Source organism: Patiria miniata, unplaced genomic scaffold (genome assembly GCF_015706575.1).
Source record: "Patiria miniata isolate m_02_andy unplaced genomic scaffold, ASM1570657v1 HiC_scaffold_5, whole genome shotgun sequence".
NCBI lineage: Eukaryota > Metazoa > Echinodermata > Asteroidea > Valvatida > Asterinidae > Patiria > Patiria miniata.
The window spans coordinates 5,448,490-5,472,455 of record NW_024037072.1 but is presented as its reverse complement, the minus strand read 5'-3'; the positions used below and the strand labels follow the sequence as shown (position 1 = coordinate 5,472,455).

The 23,966-nt window shown below is 41.3% G+C and overlaps 1 protein-coding gene across 4 annotated transcripts in view; it reads right to left on the bottom strand.

Annotated features, from left to right (window-relative positions):
- Positions 1-13,545, bottom strand: part of LOC119740717 (ubiquitin carboxyl-terminal hydrolase 8-like) — a 41,064-nt gene extending 27,519 nt beyond the window's left edge. For 2 of the 4 annotated variants that reach the window (XM_038216099.1, XM_038216102.1), the window contains exons 1-6: positions 13,415-13,545; positions 10,987-11,176; positions 7,218-7,362; positions 5,786-5,871; positions 1,949-2,097; positions 375-534 (exon numbers count right to left, since the gene is read on the bottom strand). In XM_038216099.1, the coding sequence (XP_038072027.1) occupies positions 375-534; positions 1,949-2,097; positions 5,786-5,871; positions 7,218-7,362; positions 10,987-11,087 (641 nt within the window). In that variant the 5' untranslated portion in view covers positions 11,088-11,176; positions 13,415-13,545. Of the gene's footprint in view, positions 1-374; positions 535-1,948; positions 2,098-5,785; positions 5,872-7,217; positions 7,363-10,986; positions 11,177-12,169; positions 12,323-13,414 lie in introns of those variants that run through there. The other 2 variants (XM_038216100.1, XM_038216101.1) reach the window with 2 other exon arrangements.
- Positions 13,546-23,966: the final 10,421 nt, after the last annotated feature.

Here is a 23,966-nt window from a genome sequence, read left to right as displayed (position 1 = left end):
TACTTTTTAAAATGTAGCATGAGGAGATACCGTATGCCATCACGTAAAGGTTTGTGAAATGGGCTTCAGGCACTACATCAAGTACATGTATATTGTACACACAATGTACTTGATGCACATCTACTTCGTGTACTAACCTATATTTGTACATCCAACATGACTGTGATCTAACCAACTGGGATAAGGAAACAACAGGATGTGTGTTATGAATAACTTTACAAACTGTGGAACAATCTTGGCGAGAAATATCCTCAAGGCTATTGATTGGTAGATAGCTATCAGCTGACCCCACTGTGTTAGGTAAGTAATGAAACAATAAAAACTGTGGTGATTTGACACAGAACTTATTGGCTGACTGGTGTCATGATGCTCACCCTGGTTTGATAACTTCCTGTGGTACATTGATAACTTGTGGGTTCTTTATATGTGAAGACTTGTACTGCTCACTAGATCTCACATCAATTACAAGAATCTTCCTTGTGCTATCCTGGAACAGCCTGTAAAGTTGGCAAGCGGTCACTGCTCCATTTTGACCTGCAAGTTGGAATGACACAAGAAATAAACTCATTGAGTTTATGAAAATGAATCATAATTACAAAATATACACTTAAACTTTTTTGTTTCCCTTCTTTTTTAATGGCTGTTTTTTTTTACATTACCCCTTAAAAGTCAGGGTTTCCAGAAATGAAGATGTAAAATTATATCTTCTAGAAAACTGGAATCCTCGATCCTCATTGGTTGATCCATTGCAACAACAATTTGATATTATACGTAATAACACGTCCCACATCGCACTCTGCATATCATGCTATTTTAAGATGCGCATGCTATTCCTACTGCATGTGTGTGTAGCAGGATAACTGTTGAAAAGTGCATGTACAGCATGCATGGGGGACTGTGCCTAAAGTTTGCTTGAAGATTAATTCATTATCAGCCTCGTGGCACATGGCACACAGACGGACTTAATTATTCGTGAGTAGAACATGCTTCTGGAATAATTGACACTGTACATACTCCTCTATTTGACAAGGTTACTATGCATTGCTTTTATTATTAATTCTTTATTACATCCAGGTATCTTTTAAGCCTTTTTATGTAACAAAATTATAATCTACTTTGCATGTTAAATTTTGTTAAATTCCATCTTATAATACTTTGCTTGCCTCCATTTGTTTTGAATATTGTACCGATATATCTAACTGCATTCAACAGTTAACACTTAATTAGTTCTGAACATCTACAGTGCAGCCGCTGGTCAGTTACATCATCAAGATAATGGTCTATGCTAACATCACCAAAAACATTAATGTAGATTTTAATGTTTTTATCTTAATTGATAATTTTAGTTGAACTCTAAGTTTAATTATATTTTGAATTTGTTTGTTTGTTTGGGGTTTTTAAGGGAAACTATTTGTTTGTCGGTCTGTCTGTTGTCAGTCTGTCTGTTGGGCTATCTGTCCCTGTCTGTTTGTCTGTCTTTTGTCAGTTTGTTGGGGTGTTTGTTTGTTGGTCTGTCTGTTGTTGGTCTGTCTGTCTGTACGGCTGTCTATCTCTGTCTGTTGTCGGTTTGTTTGTTGTTTGCTCGTTTGTTCGTCTACATGTATATTCTTTTAATATTTAATTAAAGTTTTAATTTATTTGTTTATTTATTTTTAATTTATTTTTTTTCCCTGTTTTATATATTTGTTGTTGGGTCGTCTGTTTGCTTGTTTGTTTTTTAATCAGTAATGAATAATATTCCTGTTGATTAAAAATGTGCCATGTAAATTTGTTAAATTTTAGTTGTAATTTTAAATAAGTACATGTATATTTATATATTTTTACGATACCTGTAAATACCTGTCTCCGCTGTTGGTTATCAAATAAATAAATAAAATAAATAATGTACACTGCTTACTAAATGAAAGTTTTAAATAAAAGATGAGGATGAAATAAATAATTTGCTCACCAAAGTCTGTACTTTCAAGAGAAGCATCCTGTCTTAATGCCTCTCCATTTATGTGTGCATCTCTTGGTTTGTCAACACTGTCCTGGGATGCCTGATCTTCAGTCTCAAATTTGGCTTTGATCTCTTCCTCTTCCTTTAGATCCTCATAACTAAAAGAGGAATAGTCAATCAAGTATTTGTACATGATCTTTGCATACATGTTATGTATGTGGTCCATACATCACTGTGACAACATGTCATATACATGCTGAGGCGGGGGGGGGTAACAAATTAATGGATGCCGTTTCATCTTTGCTGAAATCACTTATTGTGATATACAAGGCTGGAGTTATATAATGACCTCCTCAGTGACTGCTATCATTACTCTTTAAACAATAGTGGATATCATGGCTACTTGTGCCATGTCCCATTCACATGCTGCCCACACTTTGTGGCACAAGTAATGATATCGGGTACAATGTTGGCCTTGGACTTCCTAATGCTGCATTGTCATGTCATTCACCAGAAGCTAGGTGTTATCAGTACACACACTTGTACATTCATTGTATATTTCATATTTTCAGACGTCCTTTTCACTTGATATGCATCCTCTGTGGTTTGCACATTTTTTAACAGATGACATCATCTATTAACCGTAACATGTACCAGTAAACACAATGTATACTGACATTTATCAAACCCAAAAGATGCATTGTTTTCAAATTATAACAAATGGACCAACTGGAACAGTCCAAATGTCTTGATTCTTTTTTTTTCTGCTCTGATGAAAGAGTTCTTAAGTTAACTGGGCAGTGTCTGGTGAAATAATCGTCTGCCTGATCACCCTACATTTGTACATGTAACTCAACAAAAGTGCAGGTCTAGTTTGTATTTGGTTCATTGTAGTCACTTTAGCTGAGCCATGCTGTTACTTGGGTCAATATTGGTCAATTGACCCATAGGTTTGTTAAAAGTACAGCAGGGGAAGTGGAAGGAAATTTTGACCATTTGTGACCTATTAAACAGCAGGAGGGTTAAAGAAATTGGCTTGCTAGTGGAAATCTGATGATGTCACCATTAAATGATAACTCATGGCAAGATTGAGTTCAGTTTTGGAAAAGATAAGTGGTTTATTCAGCCATGTTACTGAGCATTCCAAGCTAAGTTGTCACATTACTCAAGTTGTGTTCATGTGCCAACACAGCACCCTGATTTACATATTACAAAAACCATGATGTCACAGTAAAAGAGTACCAAAGTCTGACATCAGCTAGATTTGTTCTGGACCATGTGCTGGTTCGCATCCTGCTGTCTTCACACACTTTAATTGTTAATTCAGAATAGTCGATGTTTAAAAATTTCAATATTTTTTAGAAATTGATTTGACACCCCCCCCCCCCCCATTTTGATTGTTATATTTTGAATGATTACTCAAGATATGTACTGAAGTACAAAGTAATGCTACAAATTAAGCAGATAATTATTTTAGGTCAATGCTCTCCCAGCTCAGGAGTTTTCAATGGCTTTTCCAGGCTTCCAGCATGCAATTTTGTAGTTGAAACTAGGCCCTATATTTATTAAAAAAAAATCTTTTGCTTTGCCCGAAATGTTACAGATCCGGCAGGATCTCGCACAAAAATGCACTCATGATGGCGGCCCTGTTTATTGCAAAAAAATGTGTCAGCGCTGCTCTAGTCTTCAATTCAAGCCTGGTTTCACCGCTGAGGGAGCGTCACTGATGTACCGAACCTTGTACTTCCGTATTGGCCAGCGCACGTTGTACCGAAAAAAAAAACACTGACCATTACTGTAATTTTCGGAATATATGCGGCTTATACAGTTGTACCTTGATTTTGCCCATGAAAATGTTTACTGCGGCTTATACACCGGGCGGCTTATACGCCGAGCCTTGAAGAATAAAAATGAAATTCACATGTGTATTTAATGTACTGGTATAAGAAGAGATATGTTGCTGAAATGAATTATCAATTAAGAAAGTCATTAACGAACCGAAACCACGTGCCATGTAAAGGTGCCGAGCAGTAAAAAGTACGGTGAAAGCTGTCTTCGATCGACGCTTGCAACAAGCCGTACGTGATTCTAGTGCTGCTGCATGCGGCATGCTTTCCCCAGCGGACCACACCATTTGTGGTAATATAGGGGTGTACTTTCTTGGAAACAATAATTACCAACATTTCCGCTGTTTAAAAAAAAAGAAAAAAGATGACTAATACTTTTTATGGTGTCTGAAACATTTCTTTATGCGATAATCAGTTGTTCAACGTCACAATTAAATTTTGTACTTGAAATGTATTCAAGAAACGATGAAAACCTCAAAACAGGGACTAAATCACCCCTTACAAAATTAATGGATTCGTCCATGAAAATGGCAGCATCGTTTTGACTATTTTCAAAGAAAGTTACGATGAACGAAACTTGAATACTGCTCGTTAGTAATCACAAAAATTTGATAAGTTTTAAGATAAAAACGGACCTGTATATTCTTAGGACAAAACAAATCAGCATCTGTTGCCACAAAGCAAGATTTGTACGTAGCGCTCCAGTCAGACAACACACGCAATGGGGGAAAATCACGGTGGGTTGCATACTCTCTCACGTGCTGCAGGAAAATGTTGTCATAGGCCGGCGCGGCAGCCTGGACTAACTTTTTCTGCCGGGGACCGGACGGGGCAGCCGGCAGCAATTCCCGGTGTTTATTTCTCATCATCAATTTCCACATTTGTTTATGCGAGTATCGATTGTAAATGATTTGATACAACTTTTGTGGCCCTTTTTATAGCTTCTGTAGTGTAAATGGAACTGGTTCAGAGCATTTTCACTAGAATTTGGAGGCCTTACAAAATTGAAACTGTTGCCGACGGTGTGGCTTATACGCCGGTGCGGCTTATACGCCGACTTCAAATCTTTATTTGCAGATTTTTGCGTGCTGCGGCTTATACGCCGCGCGGCTTATATTCCGAAAATTATGGTACAGACTTGTAAATAAGTATACTTCAATGTTTACACTAAACCCAACCTCGTCCCCATATGCTTGAAGGTCCCTCGCGATCTCCCCATTTATCTACCATTGGAACGAGGTGGACTATCGAGACCCAAAGGTCGGCGATCGAAACAAGGTTAACCAAGTACAACGGAACAGCACAAACATGACGGACGACCTCTGAGAGACCGCTGGGTATTTGGGGTTTTCCCCTTTTTCTTTCAGTATTCTTTTTCTATTACTTTAATTAAAAACTGAATTTCGATTTTTCAGTTATTTCCTTTGACCCACCCACACACAATTTCGAAAAACGATCAAATTTTTTTAACACTGACTATTCTGAATGGCCCCTTAAGCTATGCGCATTAACAAGAATATAGGGCACACTGCGGTACTCTGCATGTTTCACCTCCAATTCTTCTTTGTTTTCCCTTTTTACTGCCTTACAAAGGAAGCCTGATTTTTTATTAACCATATTTTGGTAGGTATGAACAAAAGCTCATTCTCTTTGGCCTTTTAATCTCCTCAAATTACTCGATTAATTGGAAACAAAAGTGAGTCACTAAACTACATCTTTTTAATGGTACTCTATGAACTTGAAAAGGAACCACTTAAGAGAGTATACATTCCTGTATGTGAAGGGTCCCAAATAAAAGGACCAAACACCAGGGCATTGGTCAACTTTACTTTTATCATTTGTGACTAACCAATGCCAAAGCCATTCATTCTTTATCAATAGCAGAATCTAGTTCCATGAAGATATTCAATGTAATATAAAGCTGTATGCACTCATGCATAAACATGACTTTAACAAATACATAAAAAGTGATTACCTGTTGAAATTTTTAATTCCTTACCGTCTTATTAGAGATTTTTGAAGAGACTCAGCCTTTTCAATAGCAGGCAAGACATTCTTTATGCCTCCAAGGGAGTCATAATATTGCTGTAACAAACAAACAAAATTTAGTGGTACATGTTGATTTGTGGAGGTAGGATTGGCTCTGAGGAAACCGAAAACGGGTTCATGCAGTGTCTGTATTAGACTGACTTCTATCAACATTGAAACACCACAAATAACCATTATCCCTAACCCACCTCACTCCTCCAAAATCCTCCTGGCGGTTTTGGAGGATTCTAGAGGATTGAGGATGAATGGTGATTGAAGCACATGAGGATTTTGGAGGATTGAGGATGAATGGTGATTGAAGCACAAGAGGATTTTGGAGGATTGAGGATGGTTCTAAGCAAAAAGGGCCTAGGGGGTTAGGGTTATTAACCCTAACCCCCTAGGCCCTTGTTGCTTACAACCATCCTCAATCCTCCAAAAATCCTCCAAAATTTTCCAAAATTTTGCAACTCCGCCTAAATTTTTCAAAATTGTCAGACAGTCCTGCCTCAAAATGCATTCATCCTCAATCCTCCATAATCCTCCTCATCCCAAAACTTTGCACTCGTGTTTAAATGAAGGATAACCAGCGCCAAATCCTTCAAAATCATCAGACAGTCCTGCCTCAAAATGCATTCATCCTCAATCCTCCAAAATCCTCTTGTGCTTCAATCACCATTCATCCTCAATCCTCCAAAATCCTCATGTGCTTCAATCACCATTCATCCTCAATCCTCCAGAATCCTCATTTGATTCAATCACCATTCATCCTCAATCCTCTAGAATCCTCCAAAACCGCCAGGAGGATTTTGGAGGAGTGAGGTGGGTTAGTGTTAAGGGAATAAATGTGTGCTCGGGAGGTTTTAATCACTTTGTTTACGACCGCTTGAGTCTGGGTGCTGATAATTACTGTCTAAGGTATTTATGAATACATCTTAATGATCTTATTAATTATTAAAAATCTTAACTTAGGTTGACACTATACTCACTTGATAATAACAGGGATGAGATTGTCAATTTTGAACAAAGTCTGAAATTTGATGAAATTTCTGAAAGACATCTTTCTTTACTACTAATGTCTTTCTCTCAGATTCAAAAAGTCTGATTTCAGATAAAGTCTGAAAAATCGCAAGCCTGAGATAATGAAAAATTCCACAATAGCATGGCAATGAAATAATGTTGCTGATTGTGCATACCTACATCGGGCTACATGTGGGATGACAAGGTTTTTATATACAGGCTTTTATAGACAATTTCAATTGATTCATGTGTCATTCATTATTCAAATGTTGTTATGTTATACACAATTATCACCTTCAGAACATGCGTACATACATGTACATGTTGGATTCATCAATGAATAATGTACAATGTGGTACAGCTGGTAGATATCTTGTACATACCTTATCTGCTTTGTATTCTTTTGCTTTTGATATATACTGTACTAAGCAAGTAAACTTCATGTACAGGACATATGCACGTTCCTCATCCTGATTCCTGTCAGCTTTTTCAGCCTCTTGAAACATCTTATCAGCAGACCGACAGTATCTGCAAGAAAGTAAACCAGTCAGAACTGGTCATAATACTCACTCTCAACATTTATCACTGGAAAATACAAATCACTGGAAAATACAAATGTTCCTTCTTGTAAATATCAAATTTTTTTAAAAACACTGCCATTTATTTGATTACAACAAACACTTCTCATATATTTCAAGCCATTGGAACAGGTTCTACAACAGATCATCAACTCTTGTCACATCAAAATACATTCAGACATGTTGTGTGCATATTTTAGGAATGTGTAGACGAATGACACTTAAACATTTAGTGTGTGTTTTTATAATCCAAACCAAAGATGAAATTTCCATTATCTGTCAAGAAGAAATTATAAATACTCGTACTCGTTCACTCATGTTCTGAAGAAAAAAATCTCAATTAACCCTTACTCCTGGGGCTCTTTTACTAGAAAGTATCCTGAATCCGCCAAAATCCACCAATTTTGTCATGCAAAAAATGCTGGTATCCTGAATCCATCAGAATCCCCCAGTGTAGATTCTGGAGGTATCCTGAATCCGCCAGAATCCACCAGCAAAAGTCTTGATGGATTCTGGCGGATTCAGGATACCATGGTGGCATAAAAAAAAATACAGCATGTTTTTCCATAGAGTCTTCAAAATCCATCACCTAAATTTCTGGTGGATTTTGACGGATTCAGGATACCATGCTCGCATGAAAATTGTGATGTGTGTTGTTGCATAGGATCCATCAAAATACACCAATGCATGGCGACCCCAGCATGGATCAGTACTGAAGTGACTACGTCTCGCGCACAAATTTTGTGTGAAAGACATTAGCGCATGTTTCAGCCCGTAAACCATAGATATAGAATGAAAAGACTAGATCGGCAGCGCGTCCACACGCGCCCAGTCACTGTGCGATAAATCTCCGCCATTTTGGTTGTCTCTCATAGATGCGCAACAAATTAACGTAAAATAATGGAGCTAAATGTATCTTTCCTCCAGCACGTGACCTAGCTCAACACGCGCGAAGCAAGAAATGCGCACCGAGTATTTACGCGATGCCCACACATAATTATTAGCGATGCGCATGGTGTTCTTTGCGCATAAACGGCGTTGCGTTCATCACGTTTTCGGTCATTATTTGTATCTTTCCTCCAGCACGTGACCTAGCTCAACACGCGCGAAGCAAGAAATGCGCACCGTTCGTCACGTTTTCGCGTATTATTTGTATCTTTCCTCCAGCACGTGACCCTCCATGCAAGTCCACCCAGTACATGTGTGTACATGTTTGCACAGAATGTGACAGACTTGGCAGGGCTAGTGCCAGCAGTATTTACTTGACCACAAACATTGCAAAAGAGTTAAACTGTTGAGATCCTGAATCCATCAAAGTCCCCCAATAGCTCAAAATGGAGGTATCCTGAGTCCATCAAAATCCGCCAGTTCCGCCTGATCCCAAGGTATTATATCTGCAGTGGTATTATACATGTATCTTTTAGTGAAACCCTAACCCTGCAAGACTTCCAGGTCACAATTGGGCCAAATTGCATCCCATGTTGTTTTCAAAATAGGGTCAGTCAATCAGGACTTTTGGGGGGGGGGGGGGAAGGGGCCACTTTTATGCTGATTAACTTTAGTGGTGTATTTTACAATGATACCACACCAAATTTGCTCCAAAAAAGTCATCAAATCTTGCCCATAATAAAATTTGTTTAAATTAAAAGAAATATATTTCAGACAGATCGATTTTAAAAGTTGTGATCATTCCCAACGATGCCAACGAACCCAAAACATGAAGCAAGTCAGTTTAACAATATTTTCTATAACATACCGGTACTAATCCTCCAAATCCATTTATTTCTGAAAATTGCAGCAAAAGCAAATATTGTATAAAATATTCCCTTTAAGACCGGTTGGAGTCTGGATGCTGATAATTTGGCAGCTTTGTTGTTACTGAAGAGCTGTTTATCAAGTATATTATATTCAAATTTGAATTCTTGATCCTGATTGGTCGATCCATGGCAACAACAGTGCGATACTAGAGGTTCGCATTTTATGTTACAAACGCAGAGTGGTCGGGTAGACAACTATTTCATTATACATTGTCCAGTTAAGTTATGAATATGTTTATGTCAGAACAAAGATTCTCGAACTTTAACCTTTCCAGAGCAACCAATTATTTTGTACAAAAAATGCGTCTATTAGGGAATGATTAATTTCAGTATACATATTAGGTACACGTTCAAGTTATTTCCGATTTGATGACGTCATCAGTCAAAAAGGGAAGGGAATACTGATTTAGTTCAAGGAGGATACCTGTTTATCATTAGGTAAAAATAACCCATAGAAATATGGACATTTTTAGTGTATGTAGTAATAACACCCAACATCTGGAACTTACAAGTTCGTATCATGTATCGTTTAGGAGAAAAAACGCTGAGAAGTATTGTCCGGAAAAAAACCAAAACAAAGAAGATTAATCGGAACAATTCTAGACAGTGGTCGGTTGTGCTCGACCACTCACTTAAATACGTAATCAGACATTGATATCGCTTCTGTGTTTCATGCTACTCCAAGATGTATGTGCCATTCCTCTTGTGTGTACGTATAATAGAGTACCTGCTGAAAAGTTTGCCATCTTTACTGTGCATAAAGTTTGCCTGAAGATAAAGTTGCTCCCATGAACACGAAAAATGTAGTGCGTCTTGCGTCCCACATACCACGAGACCGAACAGACACACTACATTATTCCATGTTCCACTAGCACTCATGGGATGACTATTATTGTTATATCGGGTGCTTGGATACTTTAATTTCATTAGTCGAGTATGGCCACGTGTCAAGTCTATAAAAATGCATGTACAATGGCTAACCTCATACAAATGCACGTTACATGCTCGCTTGCAACTGAGCTACATGCAATGCATGCACAACCGGGTTCGGTCTCATGTCCTGCAGGAAAGCCTGCAGTTACCTGGAGTTACATCGCACTGATTTCATTGCAATCTTCCATGTACATGTATGTGTAATTTCTAACCATTTCAACTTGTCGGGGCGCATACCACCCGAGGCTTCCCCTAGGGGCTATGTGCCCCTCAGGTGTTACAAACGTTATATCAGACATCACACTAGTCAACAAATGTTAAATATTATCAGCAAATTTCAGACCAAAACTACCCATAATCAATATTTGTGGAGGATGAAAGAAGAGAGTTGCATAATATACATGTATCTTCTGAGATAAGGCAAAAAAAAAAATACAAAAAAAAAATACTCGGTCGCTGGTCAGCGCGCGCGTCGATTTTAATCATGCGCGTCAACCTTGTTTTTTTCTTCAAATTAACACGGAAGCTACAACAGCACCCTCTATTGCTGCACCTCCTCAAATTTTTGTACCAAGGAGCACCAAGGATTCAAGGAATGGGGAAATTGCACCAAGGCAAATGATAAAGGGTACCAAGGCAAATTATGGAGGACACCAATGTATAATGAGGACACAAAAAAGCAAAATAGTACACACCTTGACTGTACAATTCAAGCTTGAAAAAAAAAAGCAAAAAAAAAAAAAAAAAAAAACCGCGTCGCCGCATCAATTTCGTAACTTCGGTCTGACCAGAGACCGAATATTTTTTTTTTGGCCTAAACTTACATTTTTATTTTTGTGTTTCTGTCGGTATCAACCTGTGCCTTTAGGTTGAGTTCTTGCATCGACTTGGCGATATACAGCTCCTTCTTCTGTTTGACAGGCATGGTGATATGGATTGAAACTGCCGCCTCCTTAGATATCCTCAGAGCAAGTCACTGCATCAGGGCAATCTACACCTGGTCAGCTTTGTCATCTGTAGTAAAGAAAACCAATACACATTTAATACAATGTATGTAGACTGGTTTCCATGCAGGAACAGCAGACATGGCAGATGGTCATAGGTGCCTCGTGCCTACTCACAAGAGCCACTAGTGATGGTGACAGTTCATAAACACATTGGTTCACGCAGAGTGATTAATGCAAGACTTGTGCAATGGCTTACACGTGTCTGCTTTTACTCTGTCTCTCTCTTTCAACACTGAGGGGCTACTTTTGCAGCGCGTCCAAAGATGAGTAAAAACAAAGTTGTATGAGAGTCAATGTACGTTCTCATTGCTAATCAAATTAGACAGCTGGACTTCAATTAACAATTGTTGACTGCTGTAACTCTCTCTCACGTGATGGGCACGTGTGGACTAGCGGTGGAGCACAGGATTCGTGATTGAGAGGTTGTGGGTTCACAACCTCTCATGCATGTTGTGCCCTTGAGTAAGGCGCTTTACCTCAATTACTCCTCTCAACCCAGGTGTTAAATGGGTACCGGCATTATTCAATGCTGGGAAGGTAACAAACTCACTGTGGAGGAGGTGTGGCGATCCCCCCACAGCAGCATATGAGTCTGGCCCAATCGCTAATGAAAAAGAGATGGGCACTCCGTTCCTGTGAACACAGGTTCGTCCCCCTTTACCTTTACACCTGACTGCTGTGATGTGGGATATGACGTGTTAAACACCCGAGGGGCGCACAGCACATGAGGCGAAGCCGAGGGTGCTATGCGCCCCTCATCACAGCATATATCCCACATCACAGCAGTCAACAATTGTTTTGTTGTACCTCTGTCTTGGATTCTTTGGATATGATGAGGGGCACATAGCAACTGAGGTGTTCAAAACGTCATATATCCCACATCACAGCAGTCAACAATTGTTTTGTTATGTATCTGTCTTGGATTCTTTGGATATGATGTGAAATCACGAAAACAAACAGCATTAAACACAGTAATCATGACAATTGAACGTCAACTCACATGCATGGCGGGTGCTCGAAACAGCTGATCGTCTGCTAATAATTCGCTGCTCCCACCCATGTGTGAAAACATGGTGAAAGTAGCATGGGTACCAACGATACAAGCGTTCCACATTACACTGTCATAGTCATAGTCACATTACAAAGTCATAGCACATTCCCTGTTGGACTGCTGAATGTATGAGGTATGTAAATGAACTCTGGGGTGGGATATTAGAGGTGAAAATGAACAATATTTGAAAGGCCCTTTTTTTTAGGGTCTCTTCTTGCTACCACATTCTAACGAACAGGTTATGCCTCCAGCGCTACATGTGAATGAATATGAGCATGTCAGCTGGAGTTACTCAAGCTATGCTCAAGCTAATTGTAAAGGTGATTTTTGAGCAATAAAAAATATTTTTGACTAATTTGATCAAAACAAAACAGGACTGGGCCCTACACTTCACGATCGCCACTAAAAACTATGCTGAAAAAGAGTGAACATGAAGTGACCGAGCTAGGTCTATGAATATGATGAAAAAAAGTTGTAGGGCCTAGCAAAACAAACTACTGTGACTGAGTGACTGAGTGTGAGTCCGTGTCTTGGACTGTTCGTTCTCAAGTCTCACTCTCATGTTATTATTAAGGTAGTGGATATTTTGCCGGAGGTAATGCCGGCAAACTAACGTTTACTAAAGGTTTGCCGGCGGCAATCCATATCAACAGAGGGCGCTGTACTCTTTAAGATAGGGCTGAATTATAATATGTATTAAATTCTCACCAAAGTTGTGTAGCACAAGCGGTGCAGTGGATAAGCAATTGCTCTAGTGAGTGGGATGTCCCGAGTTCGAATCCTGATCCTCGCCACATTTTTAAGGTTTTTTTTTCCATCCCCAAATAAATAAGAATATTCTTCTTTTATTATTTTAACAATAACATGTCTCAAACATTTTATTGCAGAGTATTACATTTTCTGATTCAGATTTGTGGCTCTGGAGGATTTTTTTTAAAAGGGAAATAAAGTCCGAAATTATAAAATGGTCTGAATCCCATCTTGTGAATACGAGGTTACAACGATGATATTGGCATGGAGCCAGACTAAAATTTGTCACCGGAAAATGTTGGAGTACAAAAAAAACAGTAACTGCGCATGTTCAGTGCATATCCGGCAAACTAACGTTTACTGAAGGTTTGCCGTCTCCGGCAAAATATCCACTGCCTATTATTAATAATGTAAACGGGGTCCTAAAACTACACGATTAGTCACCATGGCAGGACGTACGGTGGGAGAAGTAGAAATGGAGGTGCGTACGTAGTCAAGTTCATCCACAGCTTCCCAAACAGCAAGGAAAACAGATTTTCCTGTGTGTAATTTGTACTTGTAGGCGATGGCGTCATTAAGTTAGGCAACTAGGCCAAGTTCGGGCAAGGACCATTAGTCGACTAGTGGTTGATTTGTGACGTACCTTACGCCTGCGCACTGATAGCAACGTGCGAACGTCTCTAGTCAAACGCTGGTCAAAATGTCATCGCAAACTTTCTGGATCCTGGCTCTCTGCTTGCGTTATGAATGCGCGCGGCTATTGGTTACCAGCGAAGCAACCAACCCCAGTAGGCTGGTTCCAAATAGTCGACTTGCGTAGTCAACCATCGTCGACTAGACAGAGTTCGGGCAAACGTTAGTTAACCATTGGTCAACTATAGTCATAGGGCGTTTTCGAATCCCTGTTCTTGACAACACCCGGGTTAACCCGACACGAGAACAGCGGTCTCGAACGTGACGAACAGACCCGAGAGGGCGTTCGCGGATCGATTTTTTCACTCCCCGGTTGATGGAGGGTTCGGCGAGGTGCAGCTTGAACAAAATGGCGGACTGTGCAGATTCACTGCGCAATAGTCGTAGCCTTGTTTTGTGCTTCTTTTTTGTTGTTGCTAATACCCTAATGATTGGAATAAGAATACCATTATAATGCAGGTCTGCAATTTCATCCCCGCATGTCCGGTTTTGCAACAGTTGTCCTCGTTCATTTGGAATAGGCCTAAGTACAAATTCAGACGATTGTCGGTCATTTTGCATTGCTTTTATATCGATGCGACACGCACCCGCGCGTTCGTAACAACCAGTTCGAGAACACGTTCTCGTGTTACACGCGTGTTGTCAAGAACAGGGATTCGAAAACGCCCCTGGGTCCTACTAAAGCGCGTCAACAAGCGTCAACAAGCGTCAACAAGCGTCAACAAGTTTTAGTAGTCTTTAAGTGCGCGTCAACAAATTTTTTATAGGCTTTTGAACAATAAAAACAGCTTTATATGGTAGAAAAAGCAATAATGAACATCTTCTGCATATCAATTAAAGTTAAAATTATTTTAAAACTTGGTTTTTTGAACGCGAAATGTATGACGAATTTGTCGATAAAAGTAGGCCGCCATCTTGTTTGGATGGCGCTGTAGACTTCGCGCATGCGTAGTATGGCTCTTTACACTTCACGCATGCGTAGTACGGCTAGCTACACATAAACAAGATGGCGGCCTACTTTTATCGACAAATTCGTCGTACATTTCGCGTTCAAAAAACCAAGTTTTAAAATAATTTTAACTTTAATTGATATGCAGAAGATGTTCATTATTGCTTTTTCTACCATATAAAGCTGTTTTTATTGTTCAAAAGCCTATAAAAAATTTGTTGACGCGCACTTAACGACTACTAAAACTTGTTGACGCTTGTTGACGCTTGTTGACGCGCTTTAGTAGGACCGATAGTCCTTGCGCGAACTTGGCCAAAACTGGAAGGGCGCCCCTAGCGTTGAGTAGGTAAACGCGTGCTACAATTTTGGGTGTAAAAATAATGCTAGCGCCTTGTGGGGTGTCGGATACGGAAGCGTATTTAGGACATGACCGAAAATATTTTTTTAGGCCCACTACTTCGCCCGGGCGGATTACTATTTCGCCCGGGCGGATTACTATTTCGCCCGGGCGGATTAGCATTTCGCCCGGGCGGATAACTAATTCGCCCGGGCAGATTACTAATTCTCCCGGCCGGTGTGGCAGGTAATTCTGTCCCCCGGTAAAAGTGTCCGGGGGGACACTGGAATTACCTAGGTAAAAGTGTCCTCCCTGGCCCGTTAATTCTGTCCCCCTCCAGGTAATTCTGTCCCCTCCAGGTAATTCTGTCCCCCAGTTTTTTTTGTCCTCCTCTTTTGAAACCCAAAAGGTTATCGTTTTGATGAATTCACTCTACAAGGTATACATTTTGGACTTTTAGTCTGCCCTTCATGAATATAAAAAATATTTAATTTAGTCTATTAGATGATACGTGAACACAATGTTTCGATTCGGAGTACGGTGAAGTCTATCGCGATTCTACCGCGATAGGCCAACACAGCGGCGATGCATGGCGATGGCCCTCGTCGCATTGATACAACGTCTCCTTGGATTAACGAAATTTCCTATTGGACGAATTTCCATTGTAGAGGGAGACGCATATATATACACATGTCGAATGTGTAATCATAGCCTCAAATCTTGCAGCATGTACTGGCGCGTGCAACACGCTGCTGCTCTCATTACATACTGCATGGGGACACATTTACCAGGGGGACACTTTCACCGTTGGGCAGGGGGACATTTTTACCTGGAGGGGGACAAATTTACCTAGGTAAAAGTGTCCCCCGGACACATTTACAGGGTCACGATCATTTACATTTACCGGGCCGCCAGTAATTGGAAAATTCCTAGCTGATAAACAGTGATGATAGTATCTCAGCCAATGAAATGAGCCAGTTCCTGGCAAATAAAAACGCAATTGGTTGATTTCATCACGGACCGTCTGCTTTCATGAATATAGCCGTGTCCGCACTGGACTTTTTTTTTGGAAGGTTTTACCGAGACGATAGTAAAATGAGAAATGGTCAAATGTGACCACTGTCCGCACTTGGACTTTCGACACGGGAAAATTTACCCAGACCGCGTGGGAGAAGTAACCGAGCTGTCACAGTGTCAGTATAATTACTCACCGTACACAGAAAACAAATTGCCGATGACATTTTCAGCCGCCGATACGCACGGTAATATTACACACGCCATTTGCATGCACAACATAATCGTTTACACGATATTATTTCATCTTGACACGCTAAATCTTGACGAAAAGGCCTGTAATTCTGACGCATTTGTGATGCACGTCGTCGAAGCCATGCCGCTGTACGATGTTCCGTGCGGCAGCAGTGCCATCAGTATTCGTTGGTTCCCATCGCATGCTTACAGAATCGAAGCTATGATGTGGGCCAAGAACCAGTGACTACGGCCTACGTGCGGTACCGGACCATGATGTTCCGTGCATGACTACAGTAGCGTATCAGGACAAATTTGGATCGTAGAAAAAAACATACATCGGTGGAGAAAGAGAATTTCCGCAAATTAATTCTCAGAACGTGATCTCTCTTCTCTGTGTATGTATTTGTCCGTTGAAATATATATTTTAACGAGATTTTACCGCTAAGACTTGATGATACACGGCGCAGCGTGTTTCTACAAAATGTTCGGCCACACGTGCACTGAGGTTCTTGCGGTCTCTGTATGCATAACATGGCGCTCGGGCCGGAAGTACGCTTTCCTGAGCCGCTTTTACCGACTCGCACTGTCCGCACTGGACTTATCGTCTCGGGAAAAGTGACCTGGTCAGTTTTCCTGGGCGCGTGGGAAGTTTTCCTGGGCAGCAGTTGGCCAGTAAAAGTAACCGCTGGACTCAGGAAAAGTAACCGAGAGGAAACGTCCTAGGCTGTCCGCACTGGACTTAAAATGGGAAAAGTACCCATAGTCTCGGTTAGTTTGACCAAAAAAAGTCCAGTGCGGACGTTCTTTGGAGCGATTACCAATAATGCTGGAATTCCTAGCTATCTGAGCCACAGGTGCATGCTGCATGGCAGCGTGTCCATCAGTGATGTAGTGCCTTGATGCTGGGCCTTGGCCTTAAGGCTGCCTTAAGGCTGGATTTTAGGGCCTTGGCCTTGGCCTTGAGGCTTGAGGGCAAAAGCCTTGGCCTTGGCCTTGGCCTTGAGGGTTCAGGGCCTTGCAATTTTGAGTCAAGGCTCTTCAAGGCCCATAGATTTTTGCATTTTCCAGATAAATCTGTTCGAAATTTTGCTGTTACTATTTTAATCATATTACCATGGAGGAGGGAAGCACCCTAAAGATTTGTGTGTTGGGCACACTTCCACTTTTATAGCATCACATTTTGTTACCATTGTAATATATTTGCTGCAAAAATATTCCGTACACTTGTGGGGCTAATGAGATGATCACTTTAATTGCATATAACTATGGAATAGATCTGATTGGTTACTATATGTCTCCCTGAAGTGCTAAAGATTTGCATGTATCTGTTTTAGATAATGCTGATATTTCTGACCATGTTGGGCCAGCAAATAAAAATGTCCTAAATCAGTTTCTTGGATCCCCCTTTTGTTACACTTGGGAGAATTGTGTATCAATATAGAAGTAAATCATTATTTTGTTTAGTTAAACCATATTGAAGACCTGAACTTATACTTTAATAGATACAGTGCAGTCATAAAACGGTGTAGGCCTATGCGAGCATGTTGATTGCAATTAAAGAAATGTTGTTCTTCGTAACGAGCAATTCGTGATGATAAGGGCGGATCCAGGGGGGCCAAAAGGGGCCATGCCCCCCCCCCCCAAAAAAAAAAAACGAAACCATTTTTTTTATGTGACGTCGTAATAAAGGCAGGCAATGAGTACACCACCATCTTTTCCTCAAAAAACATTGGTTAAAATGGTCAGAAATTGCCTCAAATCGCACCACAGAGCATCTCGAATCCAAACATTTTTCGGGGCCTTTAAGCGGGCCCTGAAGCCCAAGCCGTAATTTTTTGACCCACTTTTTTTGGGGGGAGCAAAATTTCTTTTACCCCCCCCCAAAAAAATTGTGTTCTGGGTCCGCCCTTACGTGATGATGCGTCACTCATGTGACTATAATTAGTTCTATATCAGTGGTCATTTCATAAAACAGGGCCTTGGCCTTGGCCTTGGCCTTGAGGGTTAAGCCTTGGCCTTGGCCTCGAGGCTTGAGGGTCAAAGCCTTGGCCTTGGCCTTGGCCTTGAGGGTTAAAGCCTTGGCCTTGGCCTTGGCCTTGAGGGTCAAAGCCTTTGCTCCAACACTGGTGTCCATTAATTATCACATTCCAACCTGGTTGCCTAGAAATACTGTTGCTAGGAGGCTCCAAGCCCCTGTGATGCATGGATGGGAGCTAACGGTTGCGTAGCCAGAAATCTTGTATGTGATTATTTTTCTCGCAGCATGCAGAAAACTAGTAGCTCAAGAGTGCTGCCGCTGTTGGGAAATTTGTGCAGGCAAAGTTTTTCACATTTTGGAATTTGGATGCAGTTTGCATTTCCGTTTAATAAAAGGTGTTTAAAATTTTTTTTAAAAAAATCGGAGCTTAAAAAAATGCTCATTCGACTGCATGACACCAAGCAGATATCAGTCAATGATTTTCGCTGCGGCAATTAGTGAATCTTTTGGGATTGTTTTTAAGCCAATAAAATAGATGAGATTCATTTTTTTACATGTAACGGCTGGGGCGAAGTGGGGCTGGGGCGAAGTGGGGATGGGGCAAAGTGGGGATGGGGTGAAGTGGGAATGGGGCGAAGTGGGGATGGGGCGAAGTGGTTAGGGGAGAAGTGACATGGGGCGAAGTGGAAATGGGGCGAAGTGTCCGACATTCGCCTTGTGAGGCCAGAAGAAAAGATGACGAAATGAATAAATGAAGACACGATTAAAGAATTAAATGAACGGATGAATGACGAAAAGGGGGATAAAAGACCTGTTAGTGAAATATAATTAGTGTACATAGTTATTTGGGAAGGTTAGACCATGGAGGTAGAATTAGACTGGGCATCGCCATCATGCGAGTAAGCCACGCCCCTTCCACAATACGTTAAGTTTTGTTTGTCGTAGTATGTCACAAGCTGTGAAATTGCTCATCTGCAATCGCAGAGTCGACATAACATTCAGGCAATTCCATGGGCAGCGGCGGCGGAACGGTTTTCAAACTGGGGGGGGGGGGGGGGGGGGGATCACCAAAAAGGGGCACTTGCACATCCGTGCTGAAATGTCGACACGGTTTTTTCACCGGACACTTGGCCTCCGTAAAATCAAATGTGGGGGGGGGGGGGAGAGAGGCAGGGAATGTTCCAATGCCGTCACAATCCAAACGGCTGTCCTCACTTCTCTCTTCGATCCACCTGCAAAGAAACAAAAGGTATAAGAAAGCAGCTCTGGCCGGGGAGGACTCTGTCGAAATCGACAAAGCAGTAAGTGAATTACGGACAGCAAGGGGAAGGAGAAGACCGACTGGAGAGGTCTTACAACCCTTCGAACAGCTGTACGCCGACCATGATGCCGGCACTGCCGTGGGCGAAAAACTGGCCTCAGTCGTCGGCAAAATGCTGCGACGCAAGGCCGCCGACGAAAAGATCGGCATGAAACTTAAGGACTACAAACGTCCTGCAAACATTCCACAATTTGAATGCACACGAGTAAACCCTGAAATATGAGCGTCACTCAAGTCCAAAACTCGATCAACAGATACATGTATCAAGTTCCAGAAGGTACAGCAGGCTCTTCTTAAGGCCACAGTGCCCATAAATCTCCGACGCAGAGAACTCATAAAACCAGACCTCAACCAACAATTTGGAGCCTCTGATCTGCACAAGTGCCAGTCACAGAGTTGCTTTTTGAGGAATACTTGCCCCAACAGAGCAAGAACATCCAAGAGACTAACAAACTTGGTCAGTCATCGTTTTGGCTCAGGGTACAACCCGGGACAAAAGGACAACACATTTCGAGGGCGCAATGAGAGACGCCAACATTACCAGGGGAAAGGTTTAAACTACCAACGCCCCAACTGGCACAAGGGCACTATACCAGAAACAGAAGCCAGTTTCCACTACGTCCAAGCGAACGACATAAACCCAACGGTAAGGCCCAAAAAAAGGTCTCCGGTTCCTGGTATGGAGCTTGTCCAAAAAGTGGTGCGGCGACGCGGCTTTTTTTTTTTTTTACCCGACTTTTTTGCTTCAAATGTCGGCTGATGACTGCAAATGGTGCCCGACTAAACTTAGTGCAAATATATGGGAGTCCAGAGAGGCCACATAAAGCTTATTCTCGATCATAACCCCATCTAAAAACACGTTAAAATTGTGCAGCAGCAGGATTCCAGTCAAACCAGTGAGTTTGGCGGTTTTGAGACATCATCTTTCATTGAAAAAAAACCTTTTTCATTTTGCCGACGCGCATGGCTACGGCGAAGCGCGCGCATACCAGAAACCGGAGACTTTTTTTTTTTGGCCTAAGCGTTCACAAATGTGATATTGTTCTTAAAACGGCAGGTAGACTCGCACACTTGTCGCCAAATGGCGAGAGCTCAATAATGATCTCTGGATTCTCCACACCATCCAAAATTATCGTATCGAATTCGAAAAATGGCCTTTGGAAAATGGCCATCATATCACTCAAAATTGAGAAAATGCTCCAAAAGGGAGCCATTGTTGAGACATGCCACAGTGATGGCGAATTTATATCCAACATTTTTCTCAGACCCAAAAAGGACGGGTCATTCCGGCCCATAATTAATCTTAGAGGGCTGAATGCATTTGTACAATATACGCATTTCAAAATGGAAACCATTCAATCAGCATTGCAGCTAATCCGTCCTAAATGCTTCATGGCATCAATTGACTTAAAGGACGCATACTTTTCAGTGCCTTTAGCCAGAGAACACAGAAAATTCCTGCGCTTTGTCTGGCGTACAACAGTGTACGAGTTTACGTGCCTACCTTTCGGGCTCTCATGCGCTCCACGTGTATTTACCAAGGTAATGAAACCTTTTAACAGCGTCTTTAAGGCGCATGGGGCACGAGTCTTGTGATTACATAGACGACTCGTTACTATTTGGTACAAATTTGAAAGAATGCTTAGACAATGTTCAAGCAAGAATAATGTTCACTGAAGCGCTTGGTTTCACAATCAATACCGATAAATCTGTAACCCCACCTTCCGATGAAATCACATTTCTCTGTTTTGTGTTGAACTCGGTTCACATGACAATTTCTATACCGCCTTCTAAGGCTAGCCATGTAATTGACATGATAACTAAACTACATGTACTTGCAGCAAGCCGCCCACAAATCCGGGAGGTTGCGCAGGTGATTGGTCTGCTAGTTTCTTGTGAAATAGCAGTCCCATACGGCACTCTATTCAGAAGAGTCATAGAAAATGATAAGAAACTAACTATTTGGAATTGAAAGCATGTTTTCTTGCCCTTGAGGCATTTTTCTCGAGTGAAAGAAACACTCGCATTCATGTGAAATCCGATAACACCACGGTAGTGGCATACATACAACATTTTCGTGGGTCACAATCCCAATCACTCAATATGTTGACTAGACAGATCTGGCAATGGTGCATTGACCGAGAAATTTGGCTCACTGCCTCGCATTTACCGGGCACAGAAAACACTGTGGCCGATTTTGCGTCCCGTCATTTTCATGAAGACCTTGAGTGGAAACTTAATCCTGGCATTTTTAAAAGAATCACAGAAAAATTCTTTGTGCCCGATATTGACTTGTTTGCCTTACGGCTTAACCATCAGGTATGCCGATACGCATCATGGCACCCAGAACCAGGGGCTATGATGCATTCACACTGAACTGGGAACAGTTTCGGTTCTATACATTTCCACCTTTTTGCCTAATTGGCAAAGTTCTCACTAAAATTGAATATGAGAATGCATGTGGGTTACTGATTGTCCCTTTATGACACACGCAGTCTTGGTTTCCAAAAATGCTTAAACTTTTGGCTCAACCACCAGTTATATTGCCAATGCAATCTGATTTACTTTCTCTCCCTTGTTCAGATCATAGACTGCATCCCTTGCGGGATCATCTACGACTGGTAGCATGCCTATTGTCAGGGAAACACTCAGACAGCAGGGCATATCAGGAAGGGCTACCGATGTCATCATCGCCCGGTTCTGGCGAACTTCTACCCAGAGCTGCTATACAAAACGGCGCTGGGCACATGGCTTCAGTTCTGTGCTCGCACATAAACGAATCCAACTCGAGCATAAGTCACATCTGTAATTGCCTGCCTGAATGAACAATTTCATAATGGTTCACAATACAGCAGCCTGAACACTCTGAAAAGTGCGTTATTATACAAATAACGAATGTTTGTGAGTGCGATGGTAAGAATAATTTCATGAGGTGACAGATTGAATGTTCTATTCCACGAGGCGAAGCCGAGTGGAATAGAACATTCAATCTGTCACCGAATGAAATGATTCTTTCCATCGCACGAACGTAAAACATTCGTTATTTGTTTTATACAACACCTGAATAAATTCTCGTCATTTGATTGGTAAATTATAAACTACAATTTATTTTGATTTTAAAGATGTTGAACTACCCCTTCACGAAAATGTTTGAACCCAACGCTGTAGCGCTGGCTCTTTGGAACAATACGCGCTACGCTGAACGCGCACACCAGCATGCATTTTGCACGCAAATACCGCGTCATGGAACAAGCGCAAAGTGAAACGGTATAACGCATGGGTATAACGCATGGTCGCACCGTGCTTTATACCGAATAATAATATGTCACGTGATCTACAATTCACCAATCAGATGACGGGGATTTATTCAGGTGTTGTATAATAGCTGTGGTGCTTCCCAAGAGTGGAATCACCGTGGGATCGCACCCACTCGTCAAACGGTTTTTGACTGGCGCGTTCAACTTGCGCATGGGATGTGACTGTGGTATTAAATTACCTTAAAAGTCTAGGGCCAAATAATAGCCTTACCCTTAAGGACCTAACAATGAAACTGGTCATGCTTTTATCCCTGATTTCAGGTCAGCGTTGTCAAACACTAAAACTAGTAAAGCAGGGACTAAAACTAGTAAAGCAGGGAAAGCTCATGTGAACGTTGTATCAGAGGCTTATCCTCATGACAACTTGCTTTGTGTAATGCGTGTTCTGAAAACTTACCTGCAAAAGACACGCCCACTTAGGAAAGATAAGAGATATTTATTTCTAAGTTATGTTCGACCTCACAAAGTTGTAGGGACAAATTCTCTGTGGGTCAAGTCCACGCTGACGATGTCAGGCATTGACACAGGGACATTAGGCCCATAGTACTCGTGCTGCTGCCTGCAGTGCTGCGTTAAGTCATGGAACTCCGCTGAACATTATTATGATCAGCTGGATGGTCACAGTCCGCCACCTTTGCAAAATTGTACCAAACAACCTGAAAGTTTGCTAAAATAAGTTTGCTGAATCGGTTCTCATGACTAACAGATTGTAAAATGGTGGAACACACCAGATTCTGTATTACTTTATTGTAAGCAAACCGTCCATGGAGACGAGAAACAGAATTGTTTTGTTGAGTTGATACCACGCAAAGGAGTGGTTGAGTATTAATTTACCTTGATTTACCTTGATTTACCTTGATACCACACACCTCCTCCATCAGATCCATGATTTTTTTTATCCCTGTGTTGGATGTTTCGCCGAATCATTCCCAATTTTTCTAGCTTTTTTCGATGCTTCGGCACATTGTTTACTGACTTTGAGTGAACTCTGTACCCGAACTCCCAAGTCTTTTTCTTCTGATACATGTTGTAGTTCCTCATCTGCCAATTTGTAGTCTTCCTTTGTGTTGTTGAAGCCCAGGTGCATTACTCCACATTTCTTGACATTGAATTTCATTAACCATTTTGATGCCCATCCATGTAAATTATC